This window comes from Athene noctua, chromosome 1, assembly GCF_965140245.1.
Source record: "Athene noctua chromosome 1, bAthNoc1.hap1.1, whole genome shotgun sequence".
Lineage (NCBI taxonomy): Eukaryota > Metazoa > Chordata > Aves > Strigiformes > Strigidae > Athene > Athene noctua.
This window is the reverse complement of record NC_134037.1, coordinates 146,809,260-146,831,613: the sequence shown is the minus strand read 5'-3', so window position 1 is coordinate 146,831,613 and position 22,354 is coordinate 146,809,260. Positions and strand designations below refer to the sequence as shown.

Here is a 22,354-nt window from a genome sequence, read left to right as displayed (position 1 = left end):
ATGTTCATACATGTAGTTAGTATGACACAGTACATCTACTGCCTGCTTGCTGCTCTACTTGATTTTGACATGAAACAAGACAGTCGTTAACAACAAAAAATCAGTACAAAATAAAACACCTACTTTATATAGCATTGTATGTGGGATCAAGTGACAAGTTTAAAGTATGTTTTTAAAATATTAAAAATATGAAACATATTGTTCTTTAGGATCTGAGTTTGGGTGATGCTGTAAGTGAGACCTACTTTCTCATAGTACTTGATCTCGTAGTCCAGAATTGCTCCATGGGGAAAGTCCGGCTCTTGCCAGGAGAGGGCAATGCTGTTTTGGGAAGCCCAGTCCTTCCTTACCATACCTATCAAGGAGGGTGCTGAAAGGGAAAAGGATAACTAAGGGTTAAAGACGAAGCACACGGTTTATCCTTTCAAACTACTGTCTTAGGATACCAACCCGAGGTACCTTTGAGTGACCTCCAGACAGAAAAGCATGACAGATGGCAATTCTCAGGGAAACCATACAACCTGGAATTAATGTCTCAAGTACATCCCAGTAACTCCTTTGTTTAAAGTGCAGACCAGCTTCTGAAAAATGGCAATATACAAAAGTAGAGAAAGAAGTGGCTGTGCACAACTAGGTTGCACTGCTGGTCCGAGGACATCATGTCCAGAGCAGAACCACATTTCAGAGACAGTAAATTCTACATTCAGGATAATCTTCATTAAATGTTATAGTTCAACTGTGTAAAATGTACATTCAGTTCACTCCTTGGGGAAAAATAAAGCGACACAGCCTAAGACAGAAGCAATGAAACCTATTTCTGGTAGCTGGGTTGGCAGCAGCCAGGGTGTTTGTTCTAGCCCGTCAGTGAGTTAGCTGTGTGCAATGAAGAGCCAGCTTGTTAGAGGAGGCCAGTGGCAGGGACTGGGTTACTGGCAAACCATGGGGGCAAAGGTGCTCTGAAACCTGCCAGCTGTAACTGATACTGCAGGTCTGCAGCAGTGCAGCAAGTAGAAACTACTTCTAGCAGCTTTTGGTAGGGGACCAACATGGGTGGATGCACCCAATAGCCAAACAATCTTGCTACTGGGTTAACTAATTTTAAGAAATGGATTTTCTGCCCTTTTGGAAAAGAAGGTGCACTATCTACACAACAATTTCAAATGGTGCAAAAACTGCATACTAGAAAATGATCTTTGCTTATTTTATTAATTTGGTCAAGCAGGTCTAATATTCTCCAGGCGCTAATGTTATTTTAATAGTACTGATGTGCATTTTCCCCAAATGTTACATCAAAAGCAGTCATATTGTTCAACAGTCTTGAAGACAACTGAGTAAGCTAAACAAATGAACTACCATTTAAAAAAAAAAAAAAAAAGTTAGACCAGTGGTTCACAGCTTTTGCTATCTGTCTTTCCACTAACAAATACCAGTTTATTACACACCCTCCCCCATTCCTCTCTATTAGGAATCTTAACCTCTTCTAACCTTCCAAGGATATGCTTCCTAAAAAATAACACATTTTTATGACTTCTGTTTTTATCTTCTGAATGAAAGAGTCTCCCCAGGAAAATGAAATAAGAATCTGCTTCTAGTCACAGAATTTCACACTTCAGTTTTCCTTCCTGTAAATACTTCAGGAAGTTTAAGAAATGAAAACAATAAATAAAGTCTAGAATGCAACCAAACAGTAAAGAAAACAAAACCAGTTGTTTTCCTTTGAAAAAAGGGAAACTCTGCACACAGATATGCACATAACAACCTCTTTCTCTGTGACACTGCATTTATCTGAGAGAGAAAATAAACTTCCATCCACTGTCAATCTTCCCTGTGGATAGCTGTTCTGTGGTATAACAGTACAGTACTCTCTGATGTGGAAAAAATACCCAACCCAACATGTTACACTAAGTGAAAAAAACCTACCAAAAGTATTAAGTGGACAAAACAGATCTTACACAGTGTGTTGGGTTTGGGTGTGGCAGGGAGTTTTGGTAGCTGAAGAGGGGGCTACAGCAGTGGCCCCCTGTGAGAGGTTTCTTGAAGCGCCCCCCGGCTCCAAGTCAGAGTTGCCTCTGGTCAAGGCCGAGACACTTAGCAACGGTGGCTGCACCTCTGCGATAACGTATTTAAGAAGAGGAAACTGGGAGGAGGAGTGGGAGTTGTGAGGAGGACACCTATGCAAACACCGAGGTCAGTGGAAGAAAGAAGGAGGCAGGGGGGGAGGTGTGCCAGAGCAGAGACCCTCCCCCGCAGCCCCTGGTGAGAGGGCAGGCTGTGCCCCTGCAGCCCACGGAGGTCACCAGTGGAGCAGATGCCCACCTGCAGCCCGTGAAGGACCCCACACCAGAGCAGGTGGCTGCACACAAAAAAGGCCGGGAATCTGAGGGAAGCCTGTGCTGGAGCAGTTCATTGCTGGGAGGACTGCAACCCGCTGAAGGGACTCATGCAGGAGCAGTTTTGGAAAAGATGCAGCTCATGGAAAGGACTCATGTTGGAGAAGTTCATGGAGGACTGTCTTCCATGGGAGGGACCCCACACTGGATCAGGGGAAAAAGTTTGAGGAGTCCTCCCCCTGAGGAGGAAGGAGCAGCAGAAACAAGAGGTGATGAACTGACCGCAACCCCCATCCCCTGCTCCGCTGCATCCCTCTGGGGTAGGAGATAAAGAAACTGGGAGCAAAGCTGAGCCGGGAAGAGGGGAGGAGTGGGGGGGGTGGGGGTGCGATTGCCCCCCCCTCCCCTCCTGGGCCACATACCAATCTGAGGAGATAATTACTGCTGATGGCAGTACTTAGAGCATTAAGATTCTCCTTTGACAGCTTGGCTTGGTTATAACAACCCACCATCAGGCAGAACAATAACAGAATTGCACACCCATCAAGTTCTTGGCAACTGGCCAGAACCCCTTATTGTCCGGGCTAGGCCAGAGTGATAAGTATATGATAAAAGTAAATTATCTCGAACCCTATAAACAGCAGCCTCAAGTGAGACCCTTTGAGCATTCCTGGACCCCAGCTGGTCTGTAACCAGCATCACCCCTGAGCTAGGACGCCTCTCAGGCATTAACTCCTCCAACTGAAGGCCAGGGAGAAGTCAACTTGTCGGAGTCTCAATTGAGGAATGTTAATGCATTGTGTGTATTAACTCTAAACTCGAGAAGAGGGAAATTTTTACTTTGAGTTAGCTTCTCTTTCACCCACTCACTCTCTGCTTACCGATGTGTTTAGGTACACACAGTTATTTTCACGAGTGTGGTGACATACATATTTTATGTGTGTGTTTGTACATTTTATATTTGTGAATGTGCATGTATATATGTATAGATTTAAGGTACAATATAGTAAGTTAGTATGAAACTTGTAATCTTTGAATCTGTACTTAAGTTGCTATTTCAATCATAACATATTTTACCAAATTATTTTGTAAATCTTTAAACTGTTTAATGATTAAGTGTTGCTAGTCATTAATAAATCTTGATTTGCTGCTAAATTACTTTTATCCATGACAGGTGGGAAGGTGTTTTTAAGACGTGGTTGTATTTTCTCACTGTCCTACTCTGATTGGAAAATTAAGTGGTGGTGTTTAAATTAAATTGATGTTCTTCCTCTAAGAGTCTGTCTTTTGTCTGTGACCATAATGGGTGAGTGACCCCTCCCCGTTCTTGTCTCAATTTTCAAGCCTTTTGTTACATTTCCTCCTTCCCATCCCTGAGGGTGAAGAAGTGAGTGAGAAGCTGTGTGGTGCTCAATTGCCCTCTGGACACAAATTAGGACACACAAGCAAGTGACCTGCACCTGTACTTATGACTTTTTAACCACTGGTCTGATGCAAGAGAATGAGAGAAAAAAAAAATAAAATTCCTGACAACCTGACTAAAGGATTAACCTATTTTTCAGGAAGTCCTTAAACAGCATAATTTCAGTAATGGAGTAGAACAAAATACAAATAAATAAATAAAAAGCATACATAGGTTCTGGGCAAAAATGTTATCCCTGGGTATGTACAACTATTTCCTCGTTAAAATTAAACTTTTACTCTTGAAATTGAGGGTGAAACTGAGCCTTCCTAATGTTTCTCTGGGGTAAAATCAGCTTCTCCAAGCAGGGAACAAAGATAGGTCTGTTTAAAGGAAAACAGGAGCTAGGAAACATAGATTTGTATTTGCTAAACACTGATCAAGGGCCTATGAGAGCATTGCTCATAAATCTGTTTACCGTTTGTTGCTTTGAGTCATTCACTAGTATCGAGCTGTGATTTACAGGCAGATCTGAGGGAGCTATAGCAACCTTTCAGATATGTCTGGTACGACCTGTGCACCTGCTTACGGGTGACAGACATCAGCTGTGTCACATTCCCCAGTACCTCATGGTTTCACCTCACTGCATCTGGAGGTTCACTGGTCAGACAACCAAATCCTTGCAAAATGACTGAGGTTGATTACAGAAAACACCAGGTTAAACCATAGATTTATATTCTTGGCCCTTCTAGGCTTTTTAAATATAGGTACTGCTTTTACACTGCTTCAAATTATGACCTAACCATTGTAAACTTTTCATATGTATGGCATGTCCTGCATTTTTCTTTGGGTTCTAATTTCCAAATTTATATAGCAATTTATGCATGTTTTCAGCCTGAGCTCACTGCAGTAAGTCTTCCATTTGAGGAAGTGCATCTCAAAACACAGTCCTGGCACATCAGAGGACCCTCTCAAAAGTTCAATAGAAGAAAAAAGTCCAACTCTTCTTCCAGGCAAACAACTCAGTAGCAAATTAATGGAAGAAAATTACTTCAACCTTCTCCTAAACCAGCTGTACTTGACCTGCACTTGAAACTGAAAACCTCATACATGGCACAGTGGTACAGGTATGATGTAGATTGCATCTTCTAAATCAAAACATGGAGGTGTGTACATAAGGCTGCGAATATGAGAAGCATATTTGTGTTTGTATTAGGTTACCAAGAAAACTAAGTGTACTTTTTAACAAAAAGCCACAAAAGAGCCACCACTGACGAATTCTTGTATGTTCAAAAGGATGATCCTGTATTTGTCATACAGAGGTTTTCTATTCACATCTCAGAGGAGATAATGACTTTTAGGAGGAAGATTCCAGTCAGAAATTTATTGTACAAAAAAACAGGCAAATAAAACCAAATAATTAAAACCTGCAGCTAGCTCAGTTCTATTTCTTTAGTGCTACTAAAAGCAATACTTTCTACGGAGAAATTTCAGCTTCTTATAACAGTTGCTTACTAGAGCAGAAGTTATTTAGACCCTAAAGATCCTATCCATTTATTATTAAAGCTCTTTTTAACCAGAAAATTGTGAGATAGGTAAATCCTATTTGCCCATTTATAAAGACTGCTCTAATGTTCCTATGATGAATCAATGGGAAGTTCTTTTAATTAGTTGTTTCAAATCCAGTAGCTGCAGGAGAGCTCTAATTTGGTTACCCAGTGAAACCATTTGAAAAAAAAAAAATGCTTAGAAGCACAGCATGGCTTTTAATCACTTTAACGGCAGCATTTTCTTGCCATTGGTACTAGGCTGAAGGATGGTTTCTGGCACTTGAGCTCAGTGCTGATCTCTGTTTTGTACTGAGGATTCTTTGCACCATCTGCTCTGTATGTTTTCCTCTACACTGTTATAAATTTCTTGAATTACAATGAGTCATCTACAATGCTGTGAGATCCTCATTATTTTAGTCTGATAAGTTTCTTTGTCTTTTCAAATTTGTATTGAATAATGAAAGTTCATTCCTTATTTCAGAGTGAGCTTATTTTACTCTAAATCTCTTTGGCTTCTCTTTTTCAGAATCCCTTTTCTTATATGCTACACAAAGGACAGAATATGTGTATTTTAAATGATGATTGGATTCCAGTGTCATTTCTCTAGAGACTTTATCCTGAAGTTGGCTTCTACTGTTAGCAACAGCCTGATTTCAAAATAGGTGATCCGTAGGGCTTCTGAATCTTTTTTCCCTTAGTCCATTTTCTAATTTTCCAAGTTCTTGTTTCATACTGTTTAAAGCAGGCAAAGAATTGACAGCATTTCTCTCCTGGTTTCCAGAGCTGAACAACTTTGATATGGTGCCCATTCACTATGAAGAAGCTTCAGACCCAATGGCAGCTGACAACAAAAGCTCACCTGATGCCTGTCTGTATATGGAGAACTCTAACCCTCTGGTATCTCATTTCAAATCTTCTTTCTGAAGAGAAACCATGACAGCTCAATGGCGTTTTACTGGCTGGCAGAACAGGCCCTACCAGATATGCACAATCACCTTCTTAAAAAAATCTACCATCCAACAAACAAGAACAGCTGCATCACCCTTGTCCTCTTCACTCCTTCCCCACTGCGTTGTGCCTGTTTTGGCCAAAGCCAATGAAGGGCCAGCAGATAGGGATTTGGAGGGGAGGGAGTGGAAGGGGGATCTGAACTGTACACATATTGCGGTGAGGACTGCAACTTTGCTACTTGGGACATCATCCTCATGAGAAGGCTGTGGGTCTCAATGTGTAAAATACCGCCATTTGAGATAATGCCGTTTAATTTAGTTAGACATTTTGATACCTCTACCATTACCAATAATGATCTGAACTGCGTAATTACATTATTCTTTCCTCAAGACTGCTGCCTGCTTCAAGGTACAGGAAAGACCATACATACCAAAATACAGGGTTTTATCTCATGGTTTTCTGAGTAGTGGTTTCCTGATAGAGGAGGCAATCCAGCCCCCTTCCCACCTCTTCTTTCTCTCCTACCTCAGCCATTTCCCAGCTGCAGCTGGGGGAAAATACTGACTGAGGTCCACTCAGCAACCTTGCTTCTCTTTGAAAACGCAATAATTGATCCCTCCTAGTTTCATACGGTACAGTTAGAGGAGGAAACCTGCCTTAACATCCTGCAGGGAGACTGCATTCCTCTTGTTAGGGAACAATTTCTTTTGTTAAGGGATGGACAGTTGAGTGTGGAAGAAATATCAATGCTGTTAGGACTAATTTATGTTGACTTGGGTTTCATGTCTGTGTTGGTCAGGAAACAAAAGACTGTTTTCCTGTTGATTAAGAGAAGAGGACTTTTCCAAGGTTTTATCACAGCTTACTGGCATGAATTAAATCACATAGTAAACTATGCTTAACACTATAAAAGTTATGGTTATCTCGTCATCCAAAACCCATTCAACAAAAATTTTAGGAAATTAATGACACAGAATATGGTATAGGTACATTTACTTTCAAATGTTTTCTCCTTTTGCTTAATGGTAATACTAGAAAGTTCTTTTGTAAACTACTGATAGTGTTAGATTTAAAAGGAAAAACTGGTCTAGATTTGTGTTTGTGTTTCTCTTTATAAATACAGTTATACTTTTTTTTAAAAAAAAAGTCGAATTTTTGTCAAACCATACATATATGGTATTTATAAATGTTAAATATAGAGATGCACCAAGGTCCAATTTTCAAGTGTTTTTCTGGATGTTAAAAACAACTTTAGCACCCTTTTCTATACCAGAAAATGCTATTATATTTATACAGTGTTTTGCCAGCCTAGGTTCTGTAACTATATTAGAATTTCGATACTACTGGACACTGAGTATTATTTTATATTATACATAGCAATAAATGAAGTCTTAAATTTTATTCATGATTCCACACTTTGAAAAATTTCAGGGCACAGTAAGGAAAATATTGATTGTAATTCTGATGCTAGAAAGTCTGTAAGAAAGGTAATAAGCAATAAAAATATGTTTTCTTAGGGGAGACGTTTTACTCCAGTAACAGAATTGGAAGTAATGAAACTACATTTCCTGATCAATGATAATGCCTCCAGTATTATTAGCATTTGAGCTATTTACCAGGGAAGGATTTACCAGAGAAGCTAAGAGGCCAAAAGCCTTCAGCCACCATTACTAACCCCATGTGTGACATGTATTATTGGTCAAGGTTGTATTTGAGCTGCCTATCATCTAAAGTGGTCTTCATTCCTGCATTATGATTATTATTCCTCCAGCAGAGATGAATTTCATCCTTTTTTTCTTTTGTGTTTTGTCCTGGTTCAGCTAGGATAGGGTTAAGTTTCCCCAGCAGAGAGGGGGAAGGGATCTCCAGCCGGGTTATTCATACCATGCTGACATCAGCTCTGGGCACGGGAGCGCGAGAACTTTTCCCTTTGTGGCTTTGGTCCCGGGGAGCACGGGGCTGTCCGTAACCATGGCGATATTTCTCTGTATATCTTTTGTCTTGTTCACTGTTATTGCTGTTTATTGTTGTCATCATTGCTACTGTTGTTGTTCAGATTGTTATTTATCACACTGTTGTACTAAATTTCTTCCTGTTTTAACCCGGGGTTTGTGCCTCACTGCCAGCCTGACCGGCTGAGGGTGGGGGAGGGGCAACGGCAACGTGGTCTCCGGTCCCGGCAGGGCTTAAACCAACACATGTTTGCTCATTAATATTTGTGTTGCTATCTTTGTAGGATAAGAAAAGAGACGCTATTTTATGAGCAAGTAATGTGATATGGATTCAGGAGATCTATGTTTATATTCTTTTCTGTTTGTGCTTTAGAGATTTACTTTAATCTTTTGACTGAGCTATCCTAATGTACAATGTGAAAGTCAATACATTCTATTATTCCCAATACGTGAACACTTTAATATTAGAAGTGTGTATGTCTATATAACAGACTAAAAACTAAGTACAAGTTTAAATGGAAAAAAACACAGAAATATGATCATAAATTAAACTTTTATTTAAAAAATAGTTCATAACCCATCTCTGTATATTAAAGATGTCCACATGGCTGAAACATGCTGAATTCAGAATGAATTCTTTTTCTCACCATACAAGGCTGCTTCCAATTAGTACAAGGACTAGATAAGATATTTGATTCTTCACATAATTGTCTCTTATCTTCCTAATCACTTCAATGGTAATTCACAGTTCTAATGCTTGGAGGGGATACTATTACTGGCACTAACCTTGAAGTTCAAAGTTGAGCACAGAGTTTTCCTGACAAGGCATTAGAACTAGCAAATTAACAAGTTTGGGGTGAAAAATAATGGGTTTACTTTACTTTCTTACACTAGTTCCCTAAAGGTTTGCGTTCAAAAGATAGCATAACAGTATGGTTCTTTTGAAGCACTTCATTTACTGAAAAATAGGCCTCCAGCAAGCTATAATTATCGTCTCTCCCTCCATTTTAAATTCTTTCCCCTTGCAGATTTTCTTTGCTTCCTCAGAAATGGCGAATGGAAGCCAAGTGAACCCAATACCATCATCAAAAAACAGATTCTGCTACAGTGTTGTGGGCTAAAGGTCATGATAGATGCAACCCCCCAAATTTCCTCCAGACTAAATGTAGATTCAACGTAATTTTTTCCTACTACATATCATAATGCAATTCTTTCTTCCTTCCTGCTTAATTTCTCTATCATCTATTGTTGATCTTATGTATGAAGACAGTAATTATTCATCCATATGATTTTGCAACACTACAGATTTTCTTTCACTTACAGAACATGCTGCCGTTCATTATATTGCGAGCGTGAGACAGAAGCACGCCTAGATCTTTACTTCTAACAGGACCTGCTCAGTCTGTGATGCTTCAAAATGGATTATAGTAGAAGATACTTAAAAGCAATCATATAAAATAAAGCCTTATTAGCTGTCAGCCAGCCTGTGTGGATGTTCTATTCTCTCTGATGAGGTGTATGTGCAAAACCCTCAAAGTTTAAAAGTATTGCGAGATATTTGGCATAATTTATAATACAATGAACAACTTACAATATTTTAATAATGTGTTTCTTTAAATAACAGTAGCTTAAAAAATCACACATATGCTTATATGTATGTTTTAAGGAGTTACTTTATATGGTCTGTATTTCTGAAGCAAACAAAATAAATTCAGTTCAAAAAAGCTTAGTGGAAGGGTGTGATTCCAGGAATCACATATGCATAAAAAAAAAATCTGCACAACTGAAAAGGGTTGCCTGTCATATAAATGGAAATCATGTCAAATCAATGCCCTCTGACAACCAAAGGGATCTGCAGCAGAATAAGATTCTTGGCTCCCTTCCATTGTCTTTTATTGCTGGAGCAGCAGGAGACAATAAACAGCTTAAAGACCTAATAGGTCACTGGGATTCCTGAGGAAACACCGCTCCCAAAATCAGAGCATCTCTGTCCTGGTTTGGCAGAAGGCAACACTGGGATCACGTGGCACTGCCGTATCAGCTCACATCAGGTAGCAATAACATATGTGGCTGAATGGCACAGCAAGAACATGGCAACTGGGGAAGAAAGAGCCCTTCACTTCATTTGCTTCTTCCAGCCATTTTGTTGTGGATCAAGTAACAAACTGTTTGATGACACAGTGGAGATCCTCCAGGCAAATCAATTCCCTTCCTATCACCTCTTATGCCAATTAGAAACCTTGTTGCAGTACCTACAGCAAATATTTCTGTATTTGTTACAGAAATAACAGAATACTATGTTCTTAACCAGCAGACTTGCTGCTTTCACAAGCTCAAATGTTAAGTGTTGTACTGTTGTTCACTGTTCCTCCTGACTCAGACATTGTGGCAAGCCACTGATTGTCAGCTGGTGGCACGTACCATTTGAAACTGGTGCGCGTGCTCTCTGGGGGAACTATTCTTGACATGCAGGATTCCTCTTAACAATGAAGGCAGAGTGGCTTATAGGGTTTCCTTTTTAGGAAACCTTTGCTAGAAGAGAAGGAGGTGGGAGAAACTGGTTTATCCATGGATTCAGATTGCTACTATAATGATGTTAATCAGCATGAAAAAAGATGTGTTCCAGCCAATGTGTTATGTAAGTTATAAATGTTGTGCTAGCACTGACCAATGCCCTATGATGTGGGGACAACCTGTGGTGACACATTTCTTCAGAGAACTTTGTTTTCAACCTCCTAATGTAACCTGGGAATTGCTATAAATTTATTGGAAATACAACTTGAGGTTAAGAAGGCGTCACTTATTGTAGCAAGGTGTCATTATGGAAACATAGCTGTAAGTAAGTCTCATTCAGCAACAACCCCTCCAGGGTCAACTGGAACCAAATTGCTCTGCAGAACTTCCTGCTGCTAAATTGATCTCAGAAGTTTGAAAATAAAATAAGCAGGTTAAAAAGCACTAGGAAATCTGCAGTCTTTTCACTCCATTAATTGCTACTCATCCTGAGATGTAAGAAAGACAAACCTAAAATGTACTCTAATTTCAGCAAATCTTTATTTTTCTTGTTTATATCAAAATATGAGACTACATTAGATTGTAGGTAATTTTCTGACAAACAGTACTCTACGGGTCTGAAAGATGCTTTTCTTTTAGCAAGAACATAATGAATATTTTATCTGAACATTTTCTGTGAACCTTCTGTAAAAGCTGTGTGTGTTGGCATGTGCAGAGAATGTCAGAATTACCGTACTTCAACATTTCGAGTGAATAGGTATAAGTGTATGGAGACACATCTGATACTGACTTAAAATGTACATCTTCAAACAATTTCCCCACAAATGTTGATTTTGACAGAGCATTTTATAAATTATAGTGCCTCAAAATAAATACACCTGCATAAATCAATTCTTCCAGTGACATTACAAACAAAATTATATATTTTATGTTATATGTTATATAATTGCTAAAAAGTTTCCAAAGGTATGCTCTCATCTGTTCACTACAAAGAATCATTACATAACAATAGATGCTATGGTTTAGTCTATCTCTGTTTCACATAGGGTGAAGTATCTTTTAAATCTTTAATATGTAGATTTAAATTCTGGCATACAGACAATGAGAAACACTTCTAGAAGACCAGGTATTCAATGGTTTGTACTTTGTGAATCACTGATAAGCACTATTGCTGTCAAATGTATGTTAGGTGTTCAATTTCTAGTCAAGTCATGTGGAATTAATTTTATCTCACTCAAATAATTTAAAAACTGAGTTTTAGTTTTGGCAAGTTGTCTTGATTCCCTCTGTAGTTAGAGGGAGACAGGCAACTCCAAAGGGCAATTTATCATGCTTGTCACAGACGACATCTTAGGCTGGCAGAGATTGAACACTAGAGCTGCCTGGTTTAGATGCTGAACTTTGAGATGGCTGCCAGTAGATCAAATGTATCCCTTAGTTTCAGCCACAGCATTCAATACATGCATCATTACTATGAGCACAGAAGTTTAGTACAAAATCAGCCATGGATCGTCTTTAAACGTGACCTCTTGAGCAATGCAAGAGTAACTTTAGATAAGCCAAGATCATAAATGAAGTGTTTTTTCAGTTGGGTGTATCTACATGACCCAACAGAATGTCACACAGATGTATCTGAGTTAGCCAGTTAGCTTGTATAGTGAAGCAAATACATCTGCATTAGCTCAGCCTGATTAACTCTTTGGAGAAGATACTAAGACAGTATTGAGCTGGGCTAAAAATGCCATGAAAAGATATAAAGAACTGGAAAAGAACAAATAATAGGAGACTTACGAGGTGAAGTTAAAGGAAGATGATACACATTGCTTATGTGCAAATAATAGCAGTTTACTAAGGTAAGTTGCAGCAATTCTCTCCTGCTTTCTGTGAACTGAGGAGAGAATTAATGAATAGAAGTAGCAAAGTCAAGTGAGAAAGAAACCACAGACAAAATATCAGGGAACACACTCCCTGTGAGCGAGCATTTACTTTTTCTATTGTAGTTAGATCACGGGGCTGTTTGCATGCCCCTGAGTCTGAGGCTCTCAAGGTAAGGGACAGAAGCAACCACTTGAAGGCATCAGGGCAATCAACCCTAAAAGCAAACAGCAGCCAGTTATAATGGATGGATAGGTTTTCTCACTTCTAACTTCTGTTATGTCTACGATCTGATGTTCAGAAGAGGCAGTGGCTCTTTCTGGACTACTGTACTCATATATTCTAAAAACATGTCACACTAATATTAAATGCATTAGAAAAACAATTGTCTTTTTTGTGTTTTTCTCTTTCAGGAAGATTAAGTCCCTTTTATTCACAATGACAAAACTCCCCGGAGTTTAAGAAAGCTAAAGAGTTTTCTTGTATAAAGATTAAAACACCAAGAAAATACAGCAGACTAGAAGTTAGATCGATGGGCAGTAAAAGATGTTTCAAAGGAAGGTTTATGGAATCCTGGGCCATTATGGAATAACTTCTCAAAAGGAAAGCTTCTTCAACTATTAGCTACTAGTTAGCTCAGGTCCTGTGGTTTTATGTTTGTTACAACAGATCCATGCTCATCCATCAGTAGGCAACCTCCTGACAGAGATTCAGGTGAGAAAGAAACCTGAGTATTCACACTTCCAGATCAGTGCATTACTTAGCTTAAGGAGCCTGTCACTTATTTCCAATAAATTAATTATCTGATGACTGCCCTCTTAGCAAGAGCCTCTGAATTCTCAGAGCTCTTCCATTATGCTTCTTTGGTATTTCTATTGTTTTTCTTGGCACTATCTTAACCAGGTTTTGTGTTCTTCAATGTCCTGCCTGCTGAACTCTGCCCTTGTAGTTTTTTTCCACGTCTATTCTTCATCCCCTATCTCTACACCAAACCAGTACAAAAAAGGTGTTTCCCACAGAAAGCAAAAGCAGGAAGGTTCAAGGAGGAAAGGTAATCACTGCAGTCCTTCCCTTCACAACCTCTCCTTGTCCAAGGGACAAAGTCTAGGTGACATCCTGACACATGCAGAGTTCACACTGGTCATTTTCTAAAGGGGACCATGAAAATTCTGTGGTGTCCAAAATATTAGGAGGTTGACAGACATTCAGGCAAGAAACAGAGAAAAAACACCTTTTATACTAACACACTACTGAACACTGCTGGGAGCTGAAAGGCTACATAAGAAGTATTATTTACTTTCTTAATTTTCTTCCATCAGTGTGCCTTGTTGATTAATGTCAGAGCAAAAATAATGGACTAGATTAACCTTTTGAAATCCAGAAGTACTATCTGATTAGAGTCTTCTGTTTAACTTGGTCCCAAGCAAAAAGGCAAGTTTGTTACGTACAGCTCTCCTCTGGAATAAGCTTTTGTCTATCCCTGAATAGTCTCCTGCATTGCAGAAATTTTATAGAGAGAAAACACCAGCTATGCAGCTTAGGTAGTTGCTTGTAAGAACTAATGGCTCGTGTCCACACCGTACATTAGTGATGTGGAGCTGAGTGCTTCAGGGTCTAACTTTTAAGTGTCTGATCCTCAGAATGAAATTTAGAGTTGAATTATGCTACATGTCCAAGCTCCTTAATGCTGTCAAAACCGAGGCAATTCAGGGCATGCACAAAAGCAGAGCTTGAGAATTTAGACAACCTGCAGTTTGACAGCTGATTTAGGTATCCATGAGTGTTAAGCACCACCAGGGTTACTGCACTATTGTTTACAAGCAATATTGTTACACTGAAAAAACAAATAAAATAATGCTCTCATGAGCAAAATATTGTTCAGCCTCTTTTATCATTAAGTAAATATTTCTATTTCAAATCCTCCTTAAGTATTTTAAATAATTCTCTCTGCCTAATACCACTTTTGTGATTCAATTGTGAGTCAGGAGTTTGATCGGAAAGTTTGAGAAGTTAGTGTGTTCACACAGGATATCTAAAGTTCTTTGGCAAATAAACAAAACCAAACAGTAAGATCCCCTAATTCCCTTGTCTCAGTAATTGGCAATGTCTGTTTCTGTCATGTTCAGCTTACAATATTCTGCAAGAGACAATCATCTCAAGTCCCTCTGTACTCAAACATATGGTGAAACCTGGGCAAAACAACCACTGAAACTCAGCAGGTAAGAAGGGAATCTTTGATATAGGAAAAACAATATGCTCCACACATTTAGCAATTCCTTGAATGCCATATAAAGGATACTATCCTAGTATGGCCATGATAGAGTCTTGACAAATTCAGATGTGTGCACTCCAGAGCTACTAGTTCTTTACAAATACTGCTCAGAAAATAAGGGCTAGTAAAATGTGATCAGAAAGGAAGTTTAAATATATCAACCAAAAAAAATCATACAGAGTAACATTATAATTGTTTTCTAAAAATATTATTCTGCTTGCATTGAATAATTCACTGCCAATAACGTTATGGAAAAGAATTAATGAAAACAAATGGGCTATTTATGTATTGCAGTTTTTCATCCTAAAATGTACTTGTTATCATTTTGAGGAACCCACATCAATGGCATTAATTTGCTGAGCCATCATGCTAACTCTGCCATAAATCTGAATTTTCTATGCTTCAGTAATGATCAAGATCACAAAGTATTCATAGTGTTGACTTAACTGCTCATGCCATGGGTGGTCAGGTATACTGTCACTGGGTTTGTAACTGCTCATGTTATGCAAGTTGATCTTCCCCTGATGTGTCCTTCCAAAAATTTCCACTTTGACTGAATGCATAAAACCTTGAGGAAGAAAGGCTGTTTTGATAATTAATTCATTGGCTCTGGCTGAGAAGAGAGGATTCGGCTGCTCTGAGAACAAACTCCTCTAAACTGTAACAGCTTTGAGTTTGTCAGTGTTTATTATCAGTCCTCTCTTCCTGGTCAGTTTCCATTATATTTACATCAAGGTATTCAGATCATCTACTCTCAGTTACTTTCAGCATCTAATTCAACGGGAACATCTAAAGTCAGGAGCACCAGGACCCTGTATAAATAGTGCAGACAGATAGTCCCTCCAGATGGAGATGCAGAGCACCCAGCTTAGATGTTTAAAGTTACTAAACACCCCACACCTTCTTTGGTGCTCCACCAAGTAACTCAGGCTCAAAAACATACCCTCAGGAGCTGTATGCAATTTTGTCTTTTAGTGCTGCCTGCCCAGAGGCAGATGACTTTCCCTTCCTCCAAAAAAAAATCCTGCACCATTAACTTTTCAAACAGTGAAACAAGGCCTTAGAGAACACCACAAAAGCCCATTCTACAGGAGAAATTTAGCAATTAAATTTCTTCTGAACATTATAAAATGGCACATCTTAAAAGTGTTATGGCTTCAGCCAGTCTAGTCCATGGTCTGCATCTCTCAGCGGTCAGACTGGAAAGACAGAGCTGAGGCATAATGTGCCTCCTGGTTCTTTCTACAGAGATCAGAATGAGCAAGACAAATGTTGCTCTTCCCCCACCTAGGACCTGCTAATTTCTAAGTGTTTTCACAAATAGAGCATGCATCTCTGCCAATGCACCTCTTCAGCTGGAAGCATCTCCTGTACTGTATGATCCTAATTTGTCCCTCAAGCACTGAGGTCAGTGGAGCTGCATAACAGAACAGTGGAAGGAATATAGCTATGATGTGTGCAATTGTGTATTTAAAACATACTATCTATCTCTATACTCATGCATGCATTTTATCTTTAAGCTATGTCTTCCACACAAGCATATCTACACACAAATAACTGCACTGACATAAAAGCTAATGACTTTGGATCATAAAACTATACATATATGGAAAAACCTATAAAAGACTGAGTTATCTTTCCTCAACCACTAGAAACTTCTCACCTTTAATCCACAGTCACAAAACTGCCTTACTGTTGTTTTCTTTTTTTTTTTTTTAAGATAACAATCGCACTAACCCTACTGTATTATAAAAACTTTGACATCACCATGTAATTTCTTTAAAATAATGCATTAAACATTTCATAATGCAATCTTTTGCATCAGAACCTCCCATCAGGTATTCAGGTATAATCCTGTTATAACATCTATATACTAATTTCAAAAATGTTGCTTGCTTCCTTTTAAAATAGGTAGAAACACAAGCATGGTGCTGCAGATTCCAAGATTATAATCACTATTACATGACATTATTGTAAGCACACAATCCTGAATACAAAAGTAATACAAAATAGCTGATAGGAGAGATTTATTAGCATTCTCAAGTAACTGGAACTAGTAAGACAGACAACAGTTGATATACCTCAGTGCTTAAACAGCTTGATGAAATAACTGAGAAAATGTTATATCTTTAAGAATGATTTGTAGACAGTTTATGATTCACAATAATCATATGTAAATACAATTGTGATAAATACATAATTAAAATATTCAGTTATCGTAATTCTATTTCAAATGTTATATATACACTGTTTTCAGTGTCTGAAACATGTTCATATTCTACATAATCAATTCACAAGTTTGGAGAGTTCTAATATGTTCTTACCAAGCTATCTAAACTTCCTCTCTCATTAAGGCGCTAAGTGAAGGCAATATTTTTTCTCTGTGAATAACAGATATTTACATACAAAGCAGCACTGTGAAAAAAAATCTCAGAAGTCTGATTGCTATGTTTTCCATTTTCTGCTAAAAAAAAAAAAAGGAAATGTACCTTTCTAATTTCAGACTATGAGACATGAAATCTGAGGTATTCTTACAATAAAAAATTAAATTAGTTTTCCCTGAATTTTTAATATTATTTTTTATGACTGGACTCCGAAAATACAATCCTGCATAGACACTGTTCTTGTTTGGAATTTGCTTTATGGAGAACTTTTTTTATAAAGTAAGAGAAAAAAAATCTCAAAAGAAAGTGTACTTGAAGATTTTATTTGCATAAGATGATAAAAGCAGAAAGTAATTCCTTGAGTTTGAATACATATGTTCTTCGATGTAAGAAGCTGACAGAAATCTAATAATCTTTGGAGACATGATCTCAAATGCACTGCTTGTGCATGCATACAACAGCTTGGTAAACTGGGCACCCCTTCTGAGATCTGCACTACAGATTGCTAAGAAGCAGCACCTCTTGTGTGAGCAGGATGCACCAAGCTGAGCACAGTGGGGCTGCACTCTGGCTCCCCAATCCCCCCCCTGGTTGACTTCCAGCCCTGTCAGAGAGCTGTGTGTAGGCCCAGGGGCACCAGTCCTGCAGCCTCCCGTGATGGGCAGCCTGGCAAGCCTGCAGAGCTTTAGTCGCAGTTAACACTTACTGACGCTATCATCTCCCTGCCCTGAGTGCGACACCAGGTTGGGTCATCCTATAAGTGGAGTGCCTTGACCTCAACTCTAACCCTTGCTCACCACCTTGGCTCTAAGGCTCTAGTCCTTGCTCCGTGCAGTTGTGTGAGCCCGAGCAGGGAGCTGCTTGGTGGCTGGGTTAGTGGCTTCCCACATACCTGGGATTTACCAGGTATGAGTAAATATGGGGTTTTTTAAGGGGGGAGGCATGCTTCATGACCTACTGGAGTCCTCTGAAGGTGTCAACAAACATATGATTAAGGGGAATGCATTTAATATAGATTACATGGATTTCTTAAAGGCCTTTGATGAAGTTGCTCACCAAAATCTCTCGAAAGAAGGAAGGTCTTCGCATGGATAGATAAATAGATAAAGTTAGAAAACAGTGGGTGGGAATAAGCGGTCTTTTTGTTTACAGTGGTACAAGGTTACCAGGAGACTCCTGCTCTACATTTTGTTTATCCTGTGCTGTTTTAAGATGTTCAGGAACAATCTGGTGAGTTGAGAAAGTCTGCTAAACTTACCAGAGTAGCAAAAAGGGAGGACTAACTGTGAAGAACCGTGGAAGGACTTCATGAGATTGACTGACTGGATAATAAAATGGAAGATTAAATTCAGAGGAAAGTGTTACACATGGGAAAAGAAACCCTAATTTCATAATAAAATGAGCTCTGAGCTGACCATTCCCACCCAGGACCAAGATCTTGGAGCTGTAATAAATAGATGTAAGCAAATGCCAGCTCTGTGCTCAACTGTCTTAAAAAGATTAAATGAAATGCTAGGGATTACAAAGAAAGGAAAAGAGAACAAAACAAAAATTTATATTGCCATAGCATAGGTTCACATTTCAAACATATTTTGAATATTGTAATTTTGGTCCTCTAATCTCAAAAATGATATATTAAAACAGGATACGGTTGAGAAAATAGCTACAATAGGTAGTACATCAAAATTGTGGAATGACTTCCATACAAGTGACTCTGGAAAATATTTGGGCTTTCCAATCTGAAAAGGAGGATGCAATGGAAGATCAAATCATGAATGACATGGAGGACATAAGCAGTGATTATTGCTCCTTGCATCACAAAAACTAGATAGCATCAAGCGAAGTTGAAAGGAAGTTATTCTTAATAAAATGTGAAATTAAGCTGCAGAATTCCTTGCCAAGGGATGTTACAGATTCTTTTTTTAACATGCATCTAATAATAAATTATTAAACTGCTACTGGGCAAGGAAGTCCCCAAAGTACAACTTATCAGAAGCTAGGTGAGTACTCAGAAAATGCATCTTGTAAACTTTTTCTGTTCTCCTACTCATCTCTAAGAGTTGAGAGGATCTCTTGCCAGAGAGGATATGAGGCCAGATGGACCAACAGTGCGATCCAATACAGCTGCTCTTCTATATAATGAACAGGAACAGAAAATGAGTGTGTGAGGAGAGCAGGGTTGCTGCCTGGCTTGCTTTTGTACTTACTAGCTTGATGAAGAGTCTTATTCTGTTTTTTTGGGTTTGGATCTTTCAGTATGTGTGTGTGGTAGTGATAAGTCTGGTGTCTTCTCACTGAATGTGCTGCACGTGCATGGAGAAACTGCTTGCATCTTGCATATTGTAGTGGATCTGCACAATCTGTGGCACCACTGGTATATTTGAAATGCACTTGGTTCATTCAGCATGGAGTCCATCTGCATTTATTCAGCAACTGTTTTGTAAGGAGGGAGCCAGTTTATCACAAATTTACAAAGTGTAAACATAAAATAAATACACATGAAGTCACAGGAGCGAAATACACAAGTAAACCTAAAATGCAGCACACTTTCACTTGATCCTATGTACAACACAAAAATTAATTCTTCAGCTAATTTGAAGGCTGAGGCAGTCAGTGTATGCTATCCCCCTAGTCAGGCAGTGAGCAAAAACCACTGCACACCTGCTCTTTGGACAGCCAGCTAGCTGACCAGAAGGTAATCTGCTGGTCACGCAGGCCAGCAAAATGTGGGAATTTCTTGACATTGGGTACATGCATTTGGCTGACTCCCTGGGGGAGGTTTGTTTTGCTTCTCCAGCTTGGGGCAGACTCATGGGTGGACAAACTGCTCTGGGCTGGTCAGGGACAGGACTCCTCTCTTCATCATTTGTTATCCGTGCTCTGGAACTGAGGATGAGTGAGGGCTGATGGACGTGCATTGAATGAGGGGAATGCAGGAACAAAGAGACTTCAAGACATCAGGACTACTGCAGCAGCAAAGAGGAAAAGATCCTATGGAGAGAAGCACTGCAATGAAACACGGAATGTCTGCAGGGAACAGTTGTACTGAAAAAGGGGTAAACTGGAATATTAGCCCATCTGTGTGAGTGGATTATCCAAGAGACATCTGCATTGCCTGTGGATTTTTATAACCACACAAAGTAGGTGCTGAAATTAGTACACTGCTGGACTGATCTTTTTTCATAAGTCTCAGAGTGGCTGAGACATCACTTTCTATAAAGTATGAGCTATACTCCTTAACATAACTCCCTTGATTAAAGAACTCGGCACTGTCCTAAGTATCATCACTATCAAAACAGCAACCATTTAATTCGGTAAAGATGGGACTGGGTTGAAAAACTCATGTGAAAAGATCTATTACTTAATAAAGTTTGCATAGTACATTAAGTCTGGATGTAAATCATAAAACCTTGAATGTTCACTGTCTACATCCTGCAGTACATAAAATAAGGAATATCTAGTCTCCTTTCACAGGCCAAAAAATAATAAGCACATTTTGGCTACTGATCAAACTGAAAACATACAGAGATGGAAGCTGCCTCATATGTGTTCTGGCAGCAAAGTGGCTGAGGCATGCTGAAACTGAATCAGACGTCTCTTGCTTGAGAGCTTGAGTCCTGCCCTGCCTGTGCACTGAAAGCCATCTACAATCACTTCAGCTGCAGGTGGGTAAGCATTTGCAGGCTGAGAGACAAGGGTGGCACATCAGGCTGTCAGCTGCATCACTGACTGATGTGACAATACCTACAGCCATCTATAGGCTGTACCAACACTAGTCCAATGGATCACCTATAGGAACTGACTTTTTGTCTAAACTGTCCAGAAAGCAGTGCTCTACAGGGATTGTTTTTAAGTCTGCCTGGCATGTGAACTTAAAAATGCATAAAACCAGGCAGCTCCTGGGTGACTTTACAATATATTACATTTTTTTGTCATCATGTTGACATGTACATTTATTGCAAACTATTTTTAGAATGGAGAGATGACTGGCATGTAAAAAAACTGAACCAAAATAAAACATCCCTCCTGTCCCTGTATTTTCTATTCATTGCGCTAGCACTAGCATCATGCAATGGAAAATAAAGAAAGACATGAAACTTCTTTGGAAGTTCAAAGTGACTCTTCTTATCCAGTGATAAACAACAGTATAAATAGCAGAGATATGCCAGATGGCTTCAGTCAAGTTTTACCAATTTACTGAAAAGTTTTTAGACAGAGAACATTCAAGGTCTGAACTTGAAGTCCACTGCATACTTGTGAAAGTCTGTATGCATTACTTAAGAGGTGTGAAGCAACCATGGTGATACAAGAAAAAAAAACCAAGATGAAAAACAGACTTCTGACAAAAAATATTAAAACTATACAGGTTTTCACAGAGTTCATTTTTGTAGTTAATTTTAAGAATATATTTTCACTTCTGTTTGCAAGCACCCTAAGTACTTTTTTTTCAACTTTTGCTTTCATTTTCATAAGAGATTTTTTATTACAAACATATCTATCCCTAACACTTGTAGAAACTTGTTCTAGTTCTCCTTGAAAACATTTTTTGCTGTGAATGAATAATGAAAAAAAAAAAGTAAGCCAGGTCTAGAACAGAGTCTATTATTTAACAATTGCACTAGACATTGCTTACCTAAAAATAAGTGCATGTAAGAGTCAGTGCTTATTTATCTCAGCATGTCAATCTACAATACAAAACTGTATGGCTTAACCTTGTGAACAAACATACGCTGCTGGTAGGATCAACCAGGTGAGCAACCAAAGGAAATATCACAGAATCAACTAGGTTGGAAAGGACCTTGAAGATCATCTAGTCCAACCGTTAACCTAATACTGACAGTTCCCAACTACACCATAAGTATAAATGATTTAGTCACAAAACTAGTTATTTTCCTTCAGGAAATATTTCGGGTTTCCTTTGGGTTATTTTTGGGCTTATTTTGACCCTTCTCAGGGTACTCTGGGCAAAGATGGCAAGTTGTCAAATTGCCCAGTAATAGCTGACAGAGAATACTTCTGTCCTTGTTTCCTACATAGAAGCCATCCTAGTCCCTTTCTGTCTCATAACATCCTTGAAGACAAGGGTGTTTTCCCAGAGAACATCTCAGCAGATATAGAGTTTGC

The 22,354-nt window shown here is 38.9% G+C and overlaps 1 protein-coding gene across 7 annotated transcripts in view; it reads right to left on the bottom strand.

Moving 5' to 3' along the window:
• Window positions 1-22,354, bottom strand: part of LOC141957722 (ephrin type-A receptor 6) — a 529,737-nt gene that overhangs the window by 158,425 nt on the left and 348,958 nt on the right. For 6 of the 7 annotated variants that reach the window (XM_074899660.1, XM_074899687.1, XM_074899670.1 and 3 more), the window contains exon 6: window positions 246-370. The exons of the other annotated variant lie outside the window; for it this stretch is intronic. In XM_074899660.1, the coding sequence (XP_074755761.1) occupies window positions 246-370 (125 nt within the window). The remainder of the gene's footprint in view (window positions 1-245; window positions 371-22,354) is intronic. 7 annotated transcript variants of the gene reach the window in all.